Source organism: Protopterus annectens, chromosome 9.part0 (assembly GCF_019279795.1).
Source record: "Protopterus annectens isolate FY-2018-M chromosome 9.part0, PAN1.0, whole genome shotgun sequence".
NCBI classification, from domain to species: domain Eukaryota; kingdom Metazoa; phylum Chordata; order Ceratodontiformes; family Protopteridae; genus Protopterus; species Protopterus annectens.
In genome coordinates this window covers 16,851,432-16,874,868 of record NC_056743.1, presented here as the reverse complement: position 1 = coordinate 16,874,868, position 23,437 = coordinate 16,851,432, and the positions used below count along the sequence as shown (strand labels likewise).

General features: G+C 42.9%; 1 protein-coding gene across 1 annotated transcript in view; it reads left to right on the top strand.

Annotated features, from left to right (window-relative positions):
• Nucleotides 1-23,437, top strand: part of CKAP5 (cytoskeleton associated protein 5) — a 4,315,141-nt gene that overhangs the window by 4,210,917 nt on the left and 80,787 nt on the right. Inside the window, exon 41 of the mRNA XM_044084803.1 lies at nt 2,144-2,307. Coding sequence (XP_043940738.1) covers nt 2,144-2,307 — 164 coding nt within the window. The remainder of the gene's footprint in view (nt 1-2,143; nt 2,308-23,437) is intronic.

Here is a 23,437-nt window from a genome sequence, read left to right as displayed (position 1 = left end):
AAATTAAACTTATTTCCAACTGGTTGTCAAATGTCTTGATAGCACTTAAGACTCAGGCAAACATACATTTATATAACACAGGACAAACCATATTAACATGTTCACAGTTACATACCCTATACATCACATATTCTTTTATACAATTGTCATTATTCCCGCATTACGTAAATTGATCAATTCCTCTCTTCCTTTAAACCTCACTCCTCCAAAACATTATTTTGCATGTGTTCTCACAATTTCAACTTTTTTCTGTGTAATTTGCTCCCACCCTTTTCTAAAGATCCCACTTCCAGTTGTTTTATTTTAAAATATTCACTACTAGTAATATAGTTGATTTAGAATTTCATTTCCATTTTCTAGTTATTTCTTTTTTGGCAGCCTCCGGAATTTAACTTAGCAGGGCCATACTATGGCTAGGGCAATTCAAATACTGTATCCCTACTTAAAAAAATAATTTCTTTAGTTACACGGTTCGCTTAATATTTCTGACAGAGTACTCCGTAGGAAATTTTTAGTCTGCCAACTCATTACATATACAACATATTTTCTTTTAACTCTTTCTTCCCCATCCCACCCTGCAACATATGCCATCTATCTTAGGAAAAATTATTTGGAGTCTGCTTGGAGTATAAAAATGCAATGCTAACACTTCCCAGCAGAAATCCCAAATCTCCCCTCCTATTGTTTCCTTGTGAAATGTTTATCTAGTCTCTCTTCCCTTCTTTTTTAACCTCCTCTGATTTCTATAGTTAATGTGCAGTATTTTATGTACCCTGCTAATTATTCCTTTGTCAGCAGCTCGTGTTCTAGATTCAACTGAAGAATCTACCAAAGTACATCTTTCACTTAGGATTCCCCTACCATCTTCTCTTTGTACTTTCTCAACTAATAATAAGGGAAGGCAGCGTCGTCTTGCAGTCCAAATGTCTTCTTTGCCTGTTCCCACTCTTTGTTACCTTTCCCTGTCTAGTTATTTTCCCCCAATACCTTGGTTCCTTTTCCAGTTTTCTCCAGTAAATTCCAGGCCCCTTTCCTAATCTTTCTACTCCTAATTGCAGTCGTACCTATCTACAGAATTTCCTTTCTCTGTTCTTGTATTGGCTTAGTTCTTAGTATACTTTCTGCTACTTTATAAGTAGAATATTCTGTATACTATTGTTCTCCGTAAGGATCTGCATCCAGAATTCCACTCCATCCCCACTTATTCCTGAACCCCACTCCCACATGCACACACTTCATCATCCCTTTCCACTTTGAATTATAGCTTTCTGTTTGTGTTGTGTGTGAGCCTTAACTGTGCATCCATTTAAATCAGGTAATCCCAAATGGTTTCTTTCTATTGAAATAATCAACTTTTCCTCTTGACCCGTACTCTCTCCCCTTCCCAGATGAAATTATTCAATTGTTTAATTACTGTCTGCAACCTCTCCTCTGATTGATTGACCTGTTTTATTATTCATGTCTTGACAAGGCACTTCAGGCAGTTGGAGCCCATTCTACCAAGGCTACTGCTACTTCTACATCTTGGAAAGGGGTGGACTCTAGAAATGTTTTATTGGCAGCAGTTGGCCGTCTCTTCATACTTTTACCAAACACTATAAAAGTGATTCTTTCTCTAGGGCCAGGACAGTTTTTGCTACAACCATTTTCCAGAGTCTCCTAGACTTCAATCCCTTCATTCTTCTCCCTTGCTTTCAGAGGTGTGGTATTTGTCCCGTATAGCTCTATGCTGCTGCAACAGTGATCTAATAATGATGTAGTACGGCTGTGCAAGTAAACCTACCATATCAGTAGATGTTTGAGTAGCTGTACAAACACCATTCCTCCTTCCCCCTTATTTTATTGCATGATGGGGGAACCCCTGTCTTCCCCTCTTCTCCTGGAATGTTTTTATTTTTAGAGCTCCAGCCTCCCTTATTTTTGACATCTGTACAGCTGATTTTATACCGGTTTGCCTTCATTCTCTGACAGTTTTACAGGTGCATGGAAGATACCCTAAAGCTTTGGAAGCTGGCCAGACATAAGTCCTTTGGGAGCATGCATCCCCCAATAGCTTACTACTTGCAACAGTGATTAACTTGGACATCCATTTTGTTAAGTTTACTTACACAACCTTACTTTTGTCATTTTCATTTTTTCACAGGAGTTTCAAGCCATACCACTGGAATAACAGATGTAACAAGCACAGCTAGTACAACCACTACAGCTGCCATAAGTAACTCAAATGGAGAGCCTGTGGGTCCTTCCGTATATTTGGAAAGACTAAAGATACTACGACAGCGCTGTGGCTTTGACAATAATGGCAAGGTAAAGTCATCAGTAGTTATAGGATGACAAGAGGTTTTTTCATAATTTTATTTAATTGAAATCACTTCAAATTACATATTCTGTGCATACCACCAGATACATTCACTGAGCATTCTGTGCATACCACCAACCACAGTCTTGCTCAAGGATGAGAGTTACTGACACTGAAGTAAACCGTGTAGGGATTGGTATGTTTTGGGTTTAAGGTAAAAAAATTATTTCTTAAAACTGTCTTTTGCATTAACCAGATTGCTTCTGTGTGCGCAGTTACTTTGTTTTGGTTTGTAGTAGTCACGGTCAGTCTAATATAATTCATCTAGTGAATGAACCCAGGTTGAGGTTTTCCTAGAGCTTTGGCTCCCACAACATCTCCTTTACTTGTAATTCCAGGGTCACACACCAGTGGCATAAAGAAAAACACATAGGAAGTCTTCTTGGGATATCAAAAGTCTTCCAAGCAACAAATCTAAATAGTCATATTAAAAATGAAATAGGTAAAATATGTTACTAGAAAACCAAACAGTTATTTTTTATGCAATATATGTGTGTATATATATATATATATATATATATATATATATATATATATATATATACACACACACACACACACACACACACACACATATATATATATATATATATATATATATATATATATATATATATATATATATATATATATATAGTGGATATAAAATGTTTACACACCCCTGTTAAAATGCCATGTTTTTGTGATAAAAAAAAGAGAGACCACAATAAATAATTTCAAAGCTTTTCCCACCTTTAATGTGACCTATAACCTGTGCAATTCAATTGAAAAACAAATCTGTTAGGGGGAAAAAAATATAAAAAAATAAAAAACGTACAATACGCTAGTTGCATAAGTGTGTACACCCTTAAACTAATAGTTTGTTGTTTGTGTACACATCCTTCAACTAATACTTTGTTGATGCACCTTTTGATTTAATTACAGCATTCAGTTTTCGTGGGTACACACCTGCCATCAGTTAGAGAGAGACTGTTTAACCCCAAATAAAGTTCAGCTGTCCTAGTAGGATTTTCCTGACGTACTCGGTTGCCTTTTACAGCAAAAGCCATGGTTCGCACAGAGCTTACAAAGCATCAGAGGATCTCATTGTTGAAAGGTATCAGTCAGGAGAAGGGTACAAAAAAAATTTCCACAGCATTGGATATAACATGGAACACAGTGAAGACAGTCATCAAAAAGTGGAGAAAACATGGGACAACAGTGACGTTACAAAGAACTGGACGCCCCTCCAGAATTGATGAAAAGACCAGACGAAAAGTGGTCAGGGAGGCTGCCAAAAGACCTACAGCAACACTGAAGGAGCTGCAGGAATTTTTTGCAAGTACTGGTTGTGTAATATGTGACAACAATCTCCTGTATTCTCCATATGTCTGAGCTATGGGGTAGGATTGCAAGATGGAAGCCTTTTTCTTGCGCAGAAAAACATCCAGGCCTGGCTAAAATTTGCAAAATAATACATCAAGTCTCCCAAAAGCATGTGGTAAAATGTGTTATGGTCTGATGAGACCAAGGTTGAACTATTTGGCCATAATTCCAAAAGGTACATTTGGCACAAAAACAGCACTTAGCATCGCCAGAAAAACACCATCCACACGGTTAAGTATAGTGGTGGCAGTATCATGCTTTGGGGTTGCTTTTCTTCAGCTGGAATTGGGCTTTACTCAAGGTGGAGGGAATTATGAACAGTTCCAGATAAGTCACTTTTGGCTCAAAACCTTCTGGCGTTTGCTAGACAGCTGAAGATGAGGAGGAATTTCACCCTTCAACATAAAGACCCCAAGCATACATCCAAATCAAGAAAAGAATGGCTTCACCAGAAGAAAATTAAAGTTTTGGAATGGACCTACCAGAGCCCAGACCTAAATCCAATAGAAAATCTGTGGGGTGACCTCAAGAGGACTGTGCACAAGAGATGTTCGCGCAATATGACAGATTTGGAGCACTTTTGCAAGGAAGAGTGGGCAAATATTGCCAAGTCAAGATGTGCCATGCTGATAGACTCCTACCCAAGAAGACTGAATGCTATAATTAAATCAAAAGGTGCTTCAACAAAGTATTAGTTTAAGGGTGTGCACACCCAACAAAGTATTCATTTAAGGGATTGCACACTTATGCAACCAGTGTATTGTACGTTTTTTATATTTTTTCCCTAACAGATTTGTTTCTTTTTCAATTGAATTGTACAGGTTATAGTTCCCATTAAAGGTGGGAAAAGTTTTGAAATGATTTATTGTGGTCTCATTTTTTTTATAACACACAAACCCGGTATTTTAACAGGGGCGTGTAAACTTTTTATATCCACTGTACATGTTTTTTCTTAATTTTTCATTCACACCAACATTGCATGCATTTTTCACTTCTTTAAACCTCATTATTCTGCATGTATTGTTCCATTTTTTTGCTGCATTTATAGGTTTATACTAGGCTGACAACCAGAGTCTTTACAAGCCTACCCATGCAACCCAACGCAGTTTTGTACCAGAATTCCTTAGACACTTCTATGGTGGGGTGTGTTAGTAAAGAAATGATAAAGGTTATGTTGGGGGTATGTTAGTTGGGATTAATTTACTTGCTGTCCACCTTTGTTCATCAGATACATAAGGGCTAGACTGGGGGTGAATTTGCGATTTTCCTTCCATTGGTCAGGGTTCTTTTAGGTCAGGAACAAATTCTGCTTCATGTAGATGAGGAGCTTATTCCGTACTGTAGGCATCCTTTAAAATATTCCGTACTGTAGGCATCCTTTAAAACCTGTATTGGTCTCTCTCCAGCATGTTTGGTTTCTATCACAGGCAAAGTTCAGGTCCTTGGAACTAGTATTTCTGGTGCCGCTGTTTTGCAAATTTGCAAGAGATCCATCAGAGCTGGATCTGAGAACGCTTTAGATGCTAGGCATAGATTGCCTTTCAGTTACCTGTAGGAGACTTGAGTACAGTGAAAGGAACTTAAGGTGATCTGTGTAGGACATGGTGATGGCATTCCCACTGTTGCAAGTGGCTGGTTAGGTACATGCCAAAGAGGGCATGAAGTCTGATAAGGGTTGAGTAGAATGGTACTATAACTTCTTTGGACTTGGATGTCATAACCTTGCTTATGAGGTAGGCTACATAAAATAATTTTCTTAGTATCTTGGTTACATGTTGGTTGAAGGCCAGATTGCAGTCTACATATGTTCCCAGATCCCTAATTATTGGGTTAGCTCTTAAGTGTGTTTAATCAATGGAGTAATTAGCTTGGCTGGATGATTTCCAAAAGGGTACTGTAATCCATTTCTTCAAGTTGAGTTTTAATCAGTGTTTGTGTTATACCCTCTTGTAGGATGTTGCTGTTTGGGGGGGGGGGGGGTCTGATGGCTTGTAGTTTACAGTTATCTGCAAACTTGGTGAGCCAGAGGCCTTTGGCATTGGCCTTTACTTTCGAGAAATTGATGCCAAACAAGAGCGGGCCCAACACTGACCCTGGAATACTCTGCTGGTGACTGGAGGTTTGGTGAAGGTGATCTCACTGATCCTGACTACTTGGATGTTGAGTGCCAGCCAGAAATCCAGCGGTTGTGTTGGGATTTGTCTAGTTGTGAGAGTTTGTCAACGATATCAAAGTTGGGGTATTGTTTTGAATGTCTTGGCCAGGTCAAAGTAGGCGGTATGCTCCATTTTCCCTTCATCTGTAGCCTTGGTTACCCTCTCAAAGAAGTCTACCAGGTTGAGTAGGCAAGATTTTCCTTAAAGCCAAACTGGAATGGGTCCAGTGTCTGTAGGTTGCCTCTGTCCTTGTTGATTGTTTCCATAATTCATTCCATGACTTTGCATATCAGATTTGTCAGACTCATGGGTCTGTAGTTTCCAGGTTCAGTTGATGGTCCATCCTTATGAAGAGGGATAACTGTTGCGGCCCTCCACTCACCTGACATCTAACCTGTTTTGAGGTTGTAGTTGATGAGCTCCTGAAACTGTCAAAGCCCATTGAAGCAGTGTGTTTGGCTAAGGCCATCAGCGCCTGCTCCGTGTTGATGGTTGGGGGGATATGCTAGAAGGGATTACACTGGAGGTAGTGGGGGGGGGTGAAGTTAGAGCTGAATTTTTCAGCCAATAGATTACCGATGTCAACCTGATCAGTGAAAGTTGCACCATTTGGCACCAGTTCTTCACACTGAGTGTTATCTGTAGGGCTCTTGATGTAGTTGAAGATGGCCTTGTGATCTTCCTTAGTCTGTGAGGCTAGCTTGACCTCAAAATTGGCCTTGTTGGACTTTTAGACCTTTTCTTTTCTTTTGTTGATTTTAGAGAGCTCTTGTCTCTGCGAGAGTTTCTCTTTCTGATTTTGGCCATGACTTTTTTTGTTTCGTTATATATTCTATTAAGGTAAGGATTCCACCAGTGGGGGTTGTTTTTGGTGTTAGATCTGGGCTTGCTTCTAGTAGGTACGACTGCTTCAGTGCAGCTACTTACATGTTTGTACAGGGTTTCTGTAAATTCGTTATAAAGAGCTGTTTTCTCAAGGCTTCAGGGAGTCATAAATTTTGACAAACTGTTGCTTAGTAAGATGTAGTTTGTTTTAGAATAGATCCTGTTACCGGTTTAGTTGGGTTTTCTGGGTTTATTTTTATTTTGGGGTTGACAGCTTTGTGGTCCGACCACACCAGTGAGAACACAACATTGGGTGGTGGGTGCAGTGTTCTCCCTTTGGTGAGTACTAGCCCTAGTATGTTTAATCCTCTTGTTAGTGTGTGCACCGTGTAGTCCAGGGTGTTTGTATTGATAAAGATCCATGAAACGTTGTGCCTGTGAGTTAGAGGCAGTGTATATTTTCCTGTCTGTAGAGGGGTACTTAGTCTCAAATGAAAAGGGTATTTGGTTGGATGGTGAGCGCCTTTAGTAGGTCTAGGTAATAGTTCTGACTTTTGTGAGTCATAGAAGGCAACCTGTAGCTGGCTGGATATGGTAAGGAACATTGTCTATCGAGACTCGGAGGTGGATGAAGTCCAGGGCATCATCATGTTCAACCAACCTGGAGTTGTATTTCTTGCTAATGTAGATCTTGAACCTCCATGTTTAGCCCCTGTCTGTGCTACTGTTGGTTCAAAAGTGTGGAAGGCACTGTAGCCTTCCACTGCCTGAGTATTTTCTGTGGCTTTAAACCAAGTGTGCATCCTCCAGAGTGAAGAGAGCTTGTATAGTGTGGATAGGAATTTCTTGTTTAGCTCAGTGCATTGAGTGTTTTTACTGTTTTGGTACTTTTATTATTTTGACATTGCCTTAAAAAAGGCTCTAAGAGGGTGGATAATGTTTTAGTCAATATCCAAAAGACCAAAGAAAAAATAGCTACCACCACTTTGGAAGAGACAGATGTTAAGTTGTCAATCTCGCCTTCATTCTTGCTTGATGGGTTCGGAGCCGATCCTCGGCTCCGACTTGGCACTTGCTAAGCTCGAGAGTCACTTTTACCAGCTCGAGGCAGCACCATATCCCATGATGCAAGGCGGTAAGTACCCAGATCTCGTTTGCCGCTTCACTGATGAGGTCCTCCTTTTGCCAGCTCCTGGTAAGTGTTTAGTATTACTAAATTTTAGCCCCCAATCAGAAAATTTTTCTCTTTTTCTTAGATTTCTATCTTTCTTAGATACTTTTGAGGCCTTTCCTGACTAACTTTATTTTTCCTTCTTTACCTTTTTAGTCAGGCCTTTATTCCCTCCCACCCCCCCCTGTTAGGGTGTGTGTGTGTGTGAGTTTACAATAACTTCTCATAGTTAACTTTAATTGTCTGATTCGGGACTGTGTGTGTACTGTTTTTGGATACAATAATGTCCAAAGAGCAGAGGGTCTCAGGCTTCAAGAAGTGTAACTCGTGCTGTCAGAAGATGTCTCTGACAGACGGTCACACTTCTTGTTTATACTGCCTGGGACCTCTCCACCTGCAGGACTCCTGTGCAATTTGTCACTCTTTTAGCCAGAGAGTCCTGCAGGAAAGGAGAAATAAGCTTATTTTAAGGGGTCTCCTTAAACCGGAGGGCTCCCCGGTCAAATCGGCTCCGGGAAAGCCTTCTAAGACTACTAAGGCCCAGGCTTCTGTGTCTAAGCCTTCGGCCTTGGCTCCGACTCCGTCGGAGTCGAGATCGGCTCCGGCTGGAGCCGATCCGATCTTGTCTAAGTCATCGGCACCGATGGCTATCGGTGCCGATACTGTTACTGTCACTTTGGTGTCGGCTCCGACTGGCTCCGACCACCATGTGGCTCAGGCTTCGGTGTCGGCTCTGACCGGCTCTGACACCATTGTTTCCTTGCCTGTATCGGCTCCGGCTGGAGCCGATACATCTGGACCTACACTCGGGCGAAAGTTATCGGCTCCGTCTGGTTCCGTGGGGTCTTCGGCTCCGATGGTTCCTTCGAGGAAGAGGTCCAGGTCTCCCTCTTTGGAACCGATACTGTCGGCTCCGGCCTCACCTCTTCTTTCGGAGCGGAGCCATCGGAGCCGATCATCGAGGTCTTCCAGGTTGTCATGATTTAGAGAGGGTGGTAAGCAGATTGTTAAAATCACAGGCACTAGCCCAAATGCTTCATAGTCCGTCTCAACAGACGACTATTAGTCGACACCCTCTTCAAATTCCTCCTTCGACTCTACCCCAGAGTTTGGAGCTGGAGTCTACAGGAATAGTTACTGCTATGGCTGAAGGCCAGATACCCCCCCCCCCCTTCTGCGCCTTCAGCATCTAGTCTTATCTCCTCCTCAAGACCTTCCTTGGAGGGATTCGGTGGCCGGGCTTCCCTGGTCTGCTCCGAGGGGATGAGTGGCATCGGACCCTTGTCCGACCCCGCTCTTCCCCTTGGAGCTTCGGCCTTGGTGAGCTCGGCTCCAACATCTTCCTCGGAGCCTTCCCTTTCGGTGGGCCCGGGAGTCCCAGTTTCTTCGGAACGGGTTCTCTCGGATCTCCCTGGGAGGGGAGCCTTCGAGGTGATGAGGAGTGTGCTGGCCCCTGGTCTCAGTCAGCAGTCTATTCCTTTAGCTCCTCCCTCTACGGTGCCTGTTGATATCTCTTCCCACTCTCTTGCGCCCGGACCGAGAGATCCACCGCTTCAGGTTTCCCCACTGGGAGGAACCCCCTCTTCCGAGGATTCTCCTGATCCGTCAGCAGATCCTCCGCACAAGAGGACTTGTAAGAGGAAGCACCTAGACTCCCCTGAGTCTATTACTTCGGATACCGACTTAGATGAGTCGGAGGGGTCCCCAAGATCCCCCTCTGAGGATGTCTCCTTTTCAGACATCCTAGAACTCCTGAAACAGAGGGGAAACTGGCCCACCATAAATCCCTCCGATGATGAGACGGTATACCTAGAGGCGTTTGGTTCTCGACCCTCCACCTCCTGGGTGTCTCCGCCTTTTGACCCCCTCATGCAGGTTATCGCTCGAAAGGCTTGGGCTTCTCCTGACTCCGTAGAGCCAGTTCCCAGGAGGCCTTCTAAATTTATTACGGCCCCTTCCGAACAGCAATTCCTTACAAAAGGTGTCCCGGTTGATGCCATGGTGGTGGCGGCCGCCACTAAAAAGGAACTTGCAGATCCTTCCGTACCAGTCCATCCTCCTAACAAGGATTCCAGTACCATGGACAGGTATGGTAAGCAGATGTTTTCCTCAGCGACCTTTGCCATGCGTTCGCTGAACTATTTGTGTCACTTCACCAGACTCCAAAGGGACATCCTTAAGGAACTAGGTGAAATAGTACAGGATCCTACAGCTCAGGGGGCACAAGACAAGATTGCTTCTCAGCTAGGAATCCTTAACTCCATAACCAACTCCTCCATGCAGCTGATTTCATATGCAGCAGATGGAGCGAGTAGAGCCGCAGGCACAGGAGTGGCTCTGAGACGTCAATCCTGGATGCGGCTCTGTAATTTTGCTGATCCCTTCAAGGCGTCCTTCACAAACTCTCCCTTTGATGGGTCAACTTTGTTTGGTCCTCAAGTGAAGGATACATTGACCAGGTGTGAGCAGGACGGCAAGACTCTTTCTGCCGTAGGGGTCCGTTTTTCCACCCCTTCTAGACCTTACCCCAAAGGACAGAAGGGTGGAAAGATGTGGTTCTGCAAATCCCAAGGAGTCACTCCGGATACACGTGGTCAGTTTACCCCTAGAGGCAGAGGGGGTAATAATAACAGACGCCGCCCTAGAGGCAGAGGGGGTCCACAGAACCAGGGAAGCAGAGAGTCTCTCTCTGACAAGCCCTTCCAGCATCCCTGAGATGTTGCCCGACTGTCCATCCTTGGAGGCAGTCGGGGGAAGATTATCACTGTACCCACAAGCCTGGCTTTCCCTCTCACAAGACAGATGGGTACAGTCGATCATATCCGAGGGTTACAAAATTCCTTTCGAGGAAAGTCCCTTCAATCACAAAAATTCCCTTCCAGATGTGCCACAGGTCTAAGGAAATCGCAAAATTAGAAGTATCAAAGCTTCTACACAAAAGGGCCATTCAGCCAGTTACAACAGACCATTCAGAGCCGGAATCTACTCAAGGTTCTTTTGGTCCCCAAAAAGACGGGAGATTGGAGACCAATATTGGATCTCAGCAGACTCAACAAGTCTGTGAAAAAGACGAGATTCGAATGGTCACACTTCAATCAATTTTGCCCTTCCTGGGCAAAGACAACTGGATGTGCTCAATAGACCTTCAGGATGCGTACTATCACATAAAAATTCACAGACGCTCCAGAAGGTTTCTCTGCTTTCGGCTGGGGTCCAGTCATTTTCAATTCAGAGCCCTGCCCTTTGGTCTCACTACAGCCCCCAGAGTGTTCACCAAATGTATGGCAGTGGTCACGGCTCACCTGAGACGTCAAGGATTCCAGGTGTTTCCGTATCTCGACGACTGGCTGCTTTCAGCCACCACCAGGCATCAACTTCTCCAAGCCAGGGATTACACCCTAAATCTCTGCACTCGTTTAGGAATTTCGATCAACTACGAAAAATCCTCCTTGTTGCCCTGCCAGTCTATTACTTTTATAGGCGCAAATTTAGACACTGTTCGGATGTCAGCAACCTTCAGAGACCAAAGGATTTCAGATATCCAAAGTCACGTGCGGATCATCCTCGCCAGCAAAAAGGTACAAGCCAGACTGGTCCTGAAAGTGCTGGGCCTAATGGCAGCGGCCATTACCCTTCTTCCCTTGGCTCGCTTCTACATGCGTCTTCTTCAATGGATGTTGTTCACCCAGTGGTCTTACCAACAACTTCCCATGTGTCACCAAATCCTGGTGACACAAGCTTGCAAAAAACACCTATCCTGGTGGATTTCTTCTCCCCAGATTCATCAGGGCAGACCCTTTGTATCCCTGGCCCCGGTAGCCACAGTCACTACGGACGCCTCCCTGATCGGGTGGGGGGGTCATTATCAGGGCAGGATGGTTCATGGGACGTGGCAACCGTTCGAATACCACCTGCACATAAATGTCCTAGAGATGAGAGCAGTGCTTTTAACGTTGCAAGCCCTCAACGACTTTTTTCCCTTGGGAACAATTGCAGTTCACACGGACAACATGTCTGTAGTATGGTATATCAACAAACAGGGCGGAACCAAGTCCTATCCCTTGTGTTGAGAAGCTCCCAGACTCTGGCAATGGGCTATCTCCTCTCATCGGTTTCTGGTAGCAACGCATATCCCTGGGAAAACCAACATTTTAGCGGACAGATTGAGCAGAGCTATTCTCATGCCTCACGAGTGGTCTCTCAAACAATCTATAGTGGAGGAGATTTTTCTAGAATGGGGCCGCCCATGTTGCGATCTTTTTGCTACTCCCCAAAACAACAAATGCCCAGACTTCTTCTCTCTCTTCCCACTGCCAGGCCATCCCCCCAGAGACGCTCTTACCCAGGATTGGCCCCAGGGAATTCTTTATGCTTTTCCTCCTTTTCCATTGATTCCACAAGTACTCCAGAAAGCCACCGTTTTGAGAGCCAAAATGATTCTCATTGCCCCCTATTGGCCTCGACAAATTTGGTTTCCGTTTCTCCATCGTCACCTATTGGTGCAGCCGTGGCATCTGGACCCAGTGCCAGACCTTCTGATCCGCCAGTCGGGTCACCTGCATCGGTCTATTCCTTCTCTCAACCTCACAGCTTGGTTGCTCCACTTCCTTCTCTAGCCAGGCTTCCTATGATCTCGAACCCGGTTAGGGATATTATAGTGGCTTCTCTTAAGTCCTCTACTAGAAGGATTTATACCAGCAAGTGGAAACGCTTCTCTTGTTGGGCAAAATCAAAGAATATAGATCCTTTTACTGCCCCTGTTCATGCAGTTTTGGATTTTTTAGCGGAAATCTTTCACTCGGGCTCTTCATCTTCCACGGTTAAAGTTCAGTTGGCTGCTATCTCGAACTTTCATGTCGGGTTTGCAGATCACAACATTATGTCCCACAGGCTTTGTAGAGCCTTTCTAAAAGGGATTTTTCTCCTCAAACCTCCTGTCAGGAGTCCTTCTCCTCAATGGGACCTAAATCTAGTGCTGACCTCCTTAATTCTTCCTCCCTTTGAGCCAGCTGTTTCATGTTCTCTGAAGTTTCTTTCATGGAAAACACTCTTCCTTGTCGCTATTACCTCGGCCAGGAGAGTGTCGGAACTTCATGCCCTTTCTGTTCGTCCCCCTTATTTGGTCTTCCACAAGGACAGGGTATCCTTGAGAACTAATCCATCCTTTTTGCCTAAAGTGGCTTCAAAAACTAATTTGAACCAATCTATTGATCTCCCTGTATTTTTCCCTAATTACTCCAACAGATCGGAACAAAAATTACATTATCTTGATGTTCACCGCCAACTCAGATATTATTTGGACAGAACAAAACAATTCAGGAAATCCGATCAGCTCTTTCTTTCTTATGCTGAAAATAAGAAAGGCCTTCCTGTTTCCAAAGTGACCTTATCTAGATGGCTTTCTTCCACCATCTCCGAAATCTATCAGCTCAGGGGCAAACAGCTGTGCTCAAAACCAAAAGCGCATTCCACCAGAAGTTTAGCCACTTCCACAGCCTTTCAGGCTAGACTCCCTGTAGACACTATTTGTGCAGCAGCCACTTGGGCCACTCCTCATACCTTTGTTTCTCATTACAAATTGGATTTGGCCTCCAGGGATAGAGCCAGTTTTGGTTCTACGGTTCTCAAGAGTCTGTTCCATTGAGCCACCCAGGATAGAGGTGCTAGGGACGCGGTCCCATCAAGCAAGAATGAAGGCGAGATTGACAACTTAACATTTGAGAAGTTATGTACCTACTATAACGTTCCATGTTAGTTGTCTTCTCTCGCCTTCTTTCTTGCGACCCTCCCTCCTACACCCTTGCCTGAACAGACCTTGTTCTCCTTTGTCTGGAAGATTGCTTCTTTAGGCACCAGTTAGTTACCTGGTTCCCTTTTCAGCCCTTCCTTAGGGTAATTGCTTTCTTTCCTCAGTGGAAAGTTTTTTCTGTGCTAGGTGTGTCTCCCTATAGGTACAAACGAGATCTGGGTACTTACCGCCTTGCATCATGGGATATGGGGCTGCCTCGAGTTGGTAAAAGTGACTCTCGAGCTTAGCAAGTGCCGAGTCGGAGCCGAGGATCGGCTCCGAACCCATCAAGCAAGAAAGAAGGCGAGAGAAGACAACTAACATGGAACGTTATGGTAGGTACATAACTTTTCATTTAATCATTCAACATAGTAAAAACAAACATAAAATGAAGTAAAACTGCAGAGATGAGCGCTTTCGGGCTGTGCCCTTCATCAGATAAAATGCTCAAATTTAAAACATTCTTTTAAAGGGAGTGACAACCAATCAAGACTCAATACTGAACCCGACTTTTTTTCAAAGCAGGTTTCAATGGAATGACATAAATGAGACCTGGATGCCTGTGTGCTGTAAGTTCCACTATCCATTTAGCCTTTTCATATTCAGTGTCATTCACCACATCCCCACCTCTGATGCCTTTCATTACATTCCATATCACCTAAAACTTAAAATAATGTCCCTCATGATTTAATATGTGTCTATATATAGGGCATTGTGTTTATTCTGTACCCTGATTGCTGATAAATGGTTGAGTATCCTGTAGCAACTGCATAATTGGCACGTAGCAAGATAAACCACATTCATGGTCCTCCAACTAGCTCTAGCATTGAAGTAATATGTCTTGCCAGTGACAGGGTGTGTAAAGTTGGTATATTTATTTATATATCTACATGCAATACAGGACCCACACATTTTGGTTCCTTTACTCACTTCAACCTGTCTGTTGTCCTTTCTACCCTCATGACTCAATAAATCTTTCTAATTCTTATTCCTTCTAAAACGTGGTTCCTCTCCCACCATCTTCCTGATTTTCTCATCCAATAAAATCTTCCATTTTCATCTAATTATGTTGCATACCCCATGAATGTTGTTGCCATATGTAAACATAAGTCTCACGTTGCTACTTTGTTTTGAATTGCTGTTAGTCACGGTCCTCCCTGCCTCCTGTTTTAACCATGGACACATCCCCCCCATCTCTCTTTGTACGTGTAATGTGTTGCACTTTCCTTTTGTTATAACCCTTTGCTATAAAATTACCTTCCAAACATGTTACTTTTTCTTCAAAATCGTTGTCCTCTGTACATAATCTGGATACTCTCCCTAGCTGTCCAGTAACAATGTTGTCAAATATGAACCTTGGATGCATGCTGTCCTGTGACACCAAACCGTTCTTCCAACACTTTTTTCTATACAGGTTCATCTTGAATCCCCCTTCCTCCTGAAGGGTAAAATGTGTCCATGGTTAAAACAGGAGTCAGGGAGGACCGTGGCTAACAGCAATTCGAAACTAAAAGTAACAATGTGAGACTTAAGTTTACATATAGCAACAACATTCATGGGGTATGCGACATAATTAGATGAAATTGAAAGATTTTGTTATCTGATGAGTAAATCAGGAAGGTGGTGGGAGAGGAACCAAGTTTCAGTCTCAGGAGGAATAAGAATTTGAAAGATTTGAGTCATGAGGGTAGGAAGGACAACAGGTTGAAGTGAGTTAAGAAACCAAATCGTATGGGTCCTGTAAGGCAGGTAGATGTATAAATAAAGATACCAACTTTTACACACCCTGTCACTGGGAAAACATATTACTTCAACGCTAGAGCTAGTTGCAGGACCATGAATGTGGGTAATCTTGCTACGTGCCAACTATGCAGTTGCTACTATGTAGGCAAAACGAATTGCATGCTTAAAAACAGGATACTCGACCATTTATCAGCATTCAGGGTACAGAATGAACACAGTTCCCTATATAGACCCATATTAAATCATGAGAGACATTATTTTAAGTTTCAGGTGATCTGGAATGTAATGAAAGGCATCAGAGGTGGGGATGTGGTGAATGACACTGAGTATGAAGAGGCTAAATGGATAGTGGAACTTACAGCACACGGGCATCCAGGTCTCAATGATGTCATTCCATTGAAACATGCTTTGAAAAAAAGTCAGGTTCAGTTTTGTCTTGATTGGTTGTCACTCCCTTTAAAAGAATGTTTTAAATTTGAGCATTTTATCTGATGAAGAGCACAGCCCAAAAGTTTTCATCTCTGTAGTTTTACTTCATTTTATGTTTGTTTTTATTGCATTGAATGATTAAACTGTCTCTTCCCAAGTGGTGGTAGGTGCTATTTTTACTTTGGACTGTTGGTATTGAGCAGCATTACCTTCAGTGAGGTACTTTTTGCTTGTTTTTTGAATATCCAGAAGACCAGGAGGGACAGGTGCAGACCATCCTTGGCAAAGCAGCATGATCCGTTAACCATGTGACACCAGAATCTAAGCCAGTTAAATCAGTCATTTTCTGTTCATACTGTGGTATTGTCCTTTGTGAAGGTAGAATACTACTCAGTGCAAGGCATATCTGTGATACATTCGACGAGATCCATAGCGTCTCTCTTCATAAAGTCAAGTGAGGTACATCTCGGGTCATTTTATACCCACATGGACTGGTATAGAATCATATTGGTACGTGTGGTGAAGTGACTTGAGTGTGTGTGTATGGTATTGTGGATCTGTGCTCCAGATGGTCAGCTGTCCTTTATCTTCTTTCCAGCATGTGAAGAAGGGCATATATGTGTCTTACAATAGAGTCCCCTATGATAAGAGTACTAGGTAGTGTCTGCTTGCCTTCTGAGCTTTGTTCTTAGGGGATCATTGGGTGTATGTGTGGTGTTTGGGATTGATAGTGTGTGTGCTTTAGTGGTTGCTGAGGATAAGTATTGATTGACAGATTAGGAGGTCTTTCAGGTATGGAGCGATTTCTTTTAAGTGCCTCAGCATAAAAAGGTGTATGGGTGTTGAGCAGTATGTGTGAGGGTGCAGTGTGGGCATTCTTGCCATCCTTGTTTGTAAGCGAGATATTTGCCTCCAAGGATGTTATATATGTATGTCTCTCACGTACAATTATTTTCTTTAAGGATTAAAAGTTTATCGGAGTATGAGACAATTGCTGCATTGTTTCAGGATGGCTATGTCTACCAAGATCTCCACAGAGACATTAGGAAATTGCACATTCATATTTTCAACACTAGCATTGGGACTGGGCTATTGTGGTTTAGGGAGCTGGTTTACAGGGGTCACCCAAGTGGTGGTTAAGGCCTCTTAGTTTTATGATCTGATGTTAGTGCTTTTTGATAAGCTGACTAGCTGCCCTAAGCGTAGCTCCATGCAAAGCTTTTCTTTGTTACAAGTTAAAGTCCTGAGTATTAGCTTTATAGGTTTGCTACTATACTAGGTACTGCTAACCATCACTGCTCAGTGAACAGTGCTTAATTTATAGCAAACAGAAAAAAGCTGAAAACTAACTCCTGTACCTTCTGGCCAGCAAATGACTGCACTCTGAGGTCCCTGGAGTGCTTCCCAACTCTGAGAGATAGGTAAAAGCTTTCTGCCACAAGATGGGGTGATCCTTTAACTTATTAATGTAAAAGCACAGCAAATGTAGCTCTTGAGTACAAATCAGCTCCAAACAGTGAAGTCCCTTTGGCTGATGAAATAATCTCACGTTAAGCCTCTGTGTGTTTCCCAACTTGGACAGACCAGGCTACCTTACTGCAGCCACTAGAATAGCAGTCCCAGTCGTCTTAATGTGAAAACACGCTTGGCTTGCCAAAAGTGAAAAGGCACTAATTAGCTTTAAGTAATTCTCACTTCAAGCCTCCCTTTGTGTTTTCCAAATTGGACAGACCAGGCTACATTTGTTCTACTCCTAGAATTGCAGTCCCACTCTTAAAGAACAACAACGGGATATTAAAGCAGATTGCTCAATCTGCTGTCTCTTTTAGTCCCTGTTTGTTGATACAGCCTTGAAAAATCACCCATGCAGCTTTATAAACTAATCCACTCAACTGTTTTCCCTGTTATGCTTCCTACCTTTCCATACTATTTTACTTTCACTTTGAAAACCAAGTTGAAAAACCTCTAGCTGGCTCTGAAATGATGATGTCACATCTGCCAGAGCTCTTGCTCTAGCTACCGGGACGTTTCCTCCCCCAAAGTGATGTAAATCCCGCCTGATTTGCATGCTGTATAGAAGAGCCAGTGGACCTCCCACATTGTGATGTCAGAGCTGCCTTGCCCAACCCACTCTTAATCTAGCAAAAATGGCAAACTGTAATCTCACTTTTCTGAAGAGCTCTACCGATAAGTGACAAAGTACAGGCAGAAGCACAGTAACAGCTGCAAAAACTAAGAGCATAAATTTACAGTGACCATGCGTGTAGACATTAATTGCATGTTTTTACATAAGAAGCAGATGTCTTTCACAATTAATCGACAACACTACATCAGATTACAAGAAGTATGCAATACCGTAATTTTCTTAAATTACCACTTTAAAAAAGGCATGTGGGTGCTGTCATGCAAATCTGTGAAATATTTTGTGTTTATAGTGCATCATTTGTTAGCTATTTTAACCAAACGGGAAGGAAAAATAAGTGGGAGTTTGATGCTTTGCAAAACAGTGATTATTCCCAGTGCTATGGAGCTTGGTTCTAAATTTGACAGGAGGAGTGCAACAAAAAAAGTCTCCCACTGTAAGGAAGGAAGGGCTGACAAGAAAGCAATACATTAGTCTGGTCACCTGCTGTGAGCTGTCAAACACATGCAGATAATGGGTCAAATTACTCTTAGCTCTTTGACAGCTAGGGAAGGTAGGTGTGAAGGGGAAGGGGGGGAGATACCTTGAAGAACTAGATTTCAGCTTTCACAAAATAAATCAAGTTAGCATTTCTAAGAAGAAAGAGCAATAAATTGCACTTTTCAATTCTGTTCTGTAGTATTTGCACTGTTTGTGTTTGAAGTAGTCATTGAAAAGGGATAAAATTTTAACCAAGAGTAGGTGACTATAATGCAGCAGTGAATGCCTGTAAAATCAGTGCACTGACAGGAGCTTTAGGGAAAACGTGGCAGATCTGATGCAATTTTTTGGAGACAAAAATACATTCTGGGATACTTAGAGGCAGACTAAACAGTCAGAATTATTTCAAGATGCCAGACCCCATGTGGTCAGAGTCCAAAATTGCATATAAAATGTCTAAAAAGCTCTAAATAGTCCCAGAGTGGTGTTAAAATGTAGGAAACACCAAACCATGATGAAATGTTTTTTGAGTCTGTGGGTGCGGTTGTCCTTTAATGTAAAACCACATTTATGTTAGCCAGACGTGAAGGGTATCAGAAATAAATCAAGCAGCTAGCTACAACAATTAATTCTCACTTAAGCCTACCTGTGTGTATCTCAACAAAGACATACCTAGACTACCTTTCTTTTGTCACTGGAATTGCAGTCAGAGTCTTAATGTAAAAATGTGCTTTTGTTAGCTACAAGTGAAAAGGTACCAGAAGCAAATTTAACAGCTAGCTGCAGGTAATTACAAGTCAGTTCAAATGCAGACAAACCAGTAACGAGGAAGACACACATGCACAAACACACACACTTTAAGGTAATTTCAAAGTAACACTACCAGTCTAGGGGGAGGGGGGGGCTTTCCCAGTTTGTTCTGTCATTAACCAGTAAAGTGAACAGAGGCGCTTCTAGAGTGAGGTATGCAGATGAGACCTGGGAGGAGCTTCTAAGACCAGACTTGATTATTAATTAATTTAATTAAGGACTTCTAATTCAGTAGGGGCAGTCTGCTCAAAGATCCCCACCTTCAGAAGAGAACTAGTAAAATTGCAATAAAATGTGGTCCCAGTCAGAACACCTAGGTACAGAAAATAAAACTGCAGACTATACAAATGCTTTAAATTAATAGTTCAGATAAAGAGCAGACACAGTGCACACAACTGATTTAAAAGGTAAGACAAGTAAAATACTGTAAATGTAATTTAAATGTACTTCGCTGGGTGCACAGTTTAGTCCAGATGCTTTATTTTCAAGCTTCCAATCTTCCAGCAGTCCAAAGACTAAAGTTGCCAGTAGCTTGTGTGATATAAATACCAGATGGGCTGGGTTAATTAACGCAAGCTGCAGTTACAGCTGACACAAATGTCCAAAGTTGGCTTTTTGTTTTCAGTTTGAAAAGTGACTATAACACAATTAGATGAGCAGTGCTGATAATCTACTGAACTTTTCAGAAGTAACAGTGGATGTTGTAAAATCAATTTGTAATGTACACTTTCACTTTTCTAAAGATCCCACATGTAGTCCTATTGTCACCTGTACAATATTCAGTAGTTATGGTGGTTTTAGGTTTACAGTTTCTAATTTTTTTTCTTGGCAGGCATTTAGTAAAGCCTTCTACTGTTTAGGCAGTCCAGATCTTGTATCCCAGCTCAAAAGAATCATACCTTACTTATTAAACTACTTAAAACTTAATTGCACCCGTTACATTTTTGGCAAAAGACTCTGTAGGGAAGTTTTAAAGTCTGGCTACTCATTATATTCACACACAAAAAAAACATCTTCTAAGTTACCCCTCTCTGCTTCTCTCTTCCTCTTCCTCTTTACATCTCCTGCATTTGCTATATACAAGGAACTAAAATCTCTGAAGTCTGCTTGGAGTGTGCATTGTATATGCAAAAACCCTAACCTTTCATAGGTTTGTCGCTGTTTTTGGTGGAATATAAATGCATCAGTGTAATCCTCCTCCTTTGCCAATAGGCCCTTACTCCCACAAATATATAGTCTCCCCCCCTCTTCTGTCATTGTTTCAGCACCTCTAGCAATCGGTATTAATTATTTTTTCCTTTGTCCCTGATATTCTGCTAGATGTCCATCCTGAAATCCTCTTTGTCAAATTTGCATGCTCAGTTATATCCTAAGGTCTCTGGCAGCATTGCCATTTCCACTCTATATTTTTAATATGATTCATTACTTTTGTGTATACCTGTAAGGCCATTAACTTTCCATGGTAATATACAGAGTAACTGTTATGATAGCTTTTACTCCAAACTATTATTCATGACACATTTTTTAATGTATATTTCCACCTTTTTGCATGCTCACACGAATATTCAACTGACTGATCTTTTAAAGAATTGTATCCAAAAACTGAGGAAACCTGCTCATTTCATCATATCTTGATGTTTTTTTTTTTTTTTTCATTTTAACATGACTCTGAGACTCTGTCTATGCATTTTAAAGGTTTGTGTTATACCACAGTCTGCCCACATGGGTCCAGCATCTTGATGTGATTTTGCTTTTTTAGTCTGCTGTTGGTATTTTGCAGTGCAGTGCACAGCTCTAAAACACTGCTTCAAGTAAGCAATTTGTCTGCAAAGCTCTTGGGTCTGCATTGATTTTAAATGAGATTTCAGACAGTTAATGATTTCTTTCGTTCAGGCTTCAATATCGTTTCTTGTGTTTAGTGACTACCCCTGTTTGCCTTTTAGGTCTTGCATTTTGCAGTCCTTCCTTTCTAAAGGGTTTAATTTAACTTGTTAATCCTTTGCTCTAATCTTGGTTAAATGTTTTCTTTTTCTGCTACAATTTCTTCTTTCTGTTGCTCTGTACTTGATTAATTCCCTCTTTCCTTTCAATTTTCTGTTTAACCTTAACCTCTTTTCTTCAAGTCTTGGTGTCCTGTCTCTCCTGTATATATCCTGTATACTCTCATTTATCATGTTTTTTTTTTGTTTGTTTTTTACTTTTAAGAGTATTCAGTACAAAAAATGTAGTTTTAGTAGAGCTAATGATGTTAAGTTGTCAGTCTCGCCTTCATTCTTGCTGGATGGGTTCGGAGCTGATCCTCGGCTCCGACTCTGCCTATACTATAGCTCGAGAGCTATTTTTACCGGCTCGAGGCAGCCCTATATCCCACAGTACCATGCGCTAACTCCCCAGATCTCGTTTGCCGCTTCGCTACAAGGTTGTCTTTTTTTACCGGCTCAGGTCAGTAAGGAGTTTTACTTCATTGAACTAGTTTTCAGGTAGTTTTTTCCCAGTAGTTATCCTTGTCTAGGTCCCTACTGATTATCCTATTCTTGAATCCCCTTCTTTAGTTAATTTTTCTATCTTAGGCCTATGGGATTTACCTCAGTTTCCCCACCCCTTCCTATCTGTGTGTGTGGATTTAGTCATTTCCCTTAACTATTTTTATATTTAATTTTAAATTGAGTGTGTGTGTGGACTGACTGACTTTTTTTTTTTTTTTACTGTGGTCTAGACTATGTCCAAAGACTCTAAGGTCTCGGGATTCAAGAAGTGTGACTCGTGCTGTCAGATGATGTCTCTGACAGACTGTCACACTTCTTGTGTCTATTGCTTGGGGCCTTTACACCTGCAGGACTCTTGTTCCGTTTGTCACGGATTTAGTTCGAGCCCTGCAGGAGAGGCGTAACAAGCTTATTCTAAGGGGCTTGTTAAAGCCTGATGACTCCCCGTCCAAGTCTGGTTCGGGGAAGTCATCAAAAACCGCCAAACCCTCGGCTCCAGCTTCTGAGTTGAGGGCTGGCGTTATCGAGATGGCTCCGACCTCGGTTCCGGCTGGCTCCGAGGCGAGCAAAGTGGTTTCCGCTCCGAAACCATCATCGGAGCCGACCCCAGCGCGCAAGCGCTCTAGGTCCCCCTCTCTAGAGTCCATTAGATCGGCTCCGAGATCCCCTCTCGTATCAGAGCGGAGTCATAGGACTCATTCATCGAGGTCATCTAGGCTTTCTGACCATGACATCGAGAGGGTGGTCAGTAGACTCATAAAATCTCAGGCACTGGCCCAAATGCTCCAGAGCCCACCTCACCAGACTGTGGCTCCTTCGATACAATTATCTATTCCTCCTCCGACTCATCAATCGAGCTCGGAACCGGAGTTTCTTGGAACCGTGACCTTGCCTACGTCGGAGCCAATACTTCCTCCTTCGGCTCCAGTGTCGTCGGCTCCAACCTCTTCATTGGTTCTGTCCGTGGAGAGGTCCGGGCGCCTAGACTCCATTGACGGCTCTGAGGGGGCGAGTGGCATCGGACCCTTGTCCGACCCCACTTTCCCTCTCGGAGCTTCGGCTCTGGTTAGTTCGGCCTCAACATCATTCTCGGAGTCTTCTCTGTCGGCTCTGGGGGTGGTTCCGGTCTCTTAGGAGCCGGTGCTACCTTTGGTGTCTGATAGGGAAGCCTTCGAGGTGATGAAGAGTGTGCTGGACCCAGTGTCCACTCCAAGGTTAAGTTCTGCGGCTCCTCCCTCCATAGTGCCTGTTACGGTCTCTGGCCATTCTCTTGCACCTGTCAGCAGAGATCCAAAGCGTGGGGTACCCACTTTGGGTGTCTCCTCCTCTTCCGAGGGCTCACCTGAAGTTTCAGGGGAACCCCCTAGGAAAAGAAAGTGCAAGAGGAAGCACATAGACTCCCCCGAGTCTGTCACGTCGGACACCAACTTGGATGAGTCGGAAGGTTCCCCCAGATCCCCCTTTGAGGATGTCTTATTTTCAGACATCCTGGAAATCCTAAGACAGAGGGGAAATTGGTCCACTCTCAAATCTTCCGAGGACGAGTCGGTTTATCTCGATGCTTTTGGATCTCACTCTTCCACCTCCTGGGTGTCTCCCCCTTTCGACCCACTAATGGAGGTAGTGGCTTGAAAGGCGTGGGCAGCTCCTGATTCAATGGAACCTACCCCTAGGAGGCCTTC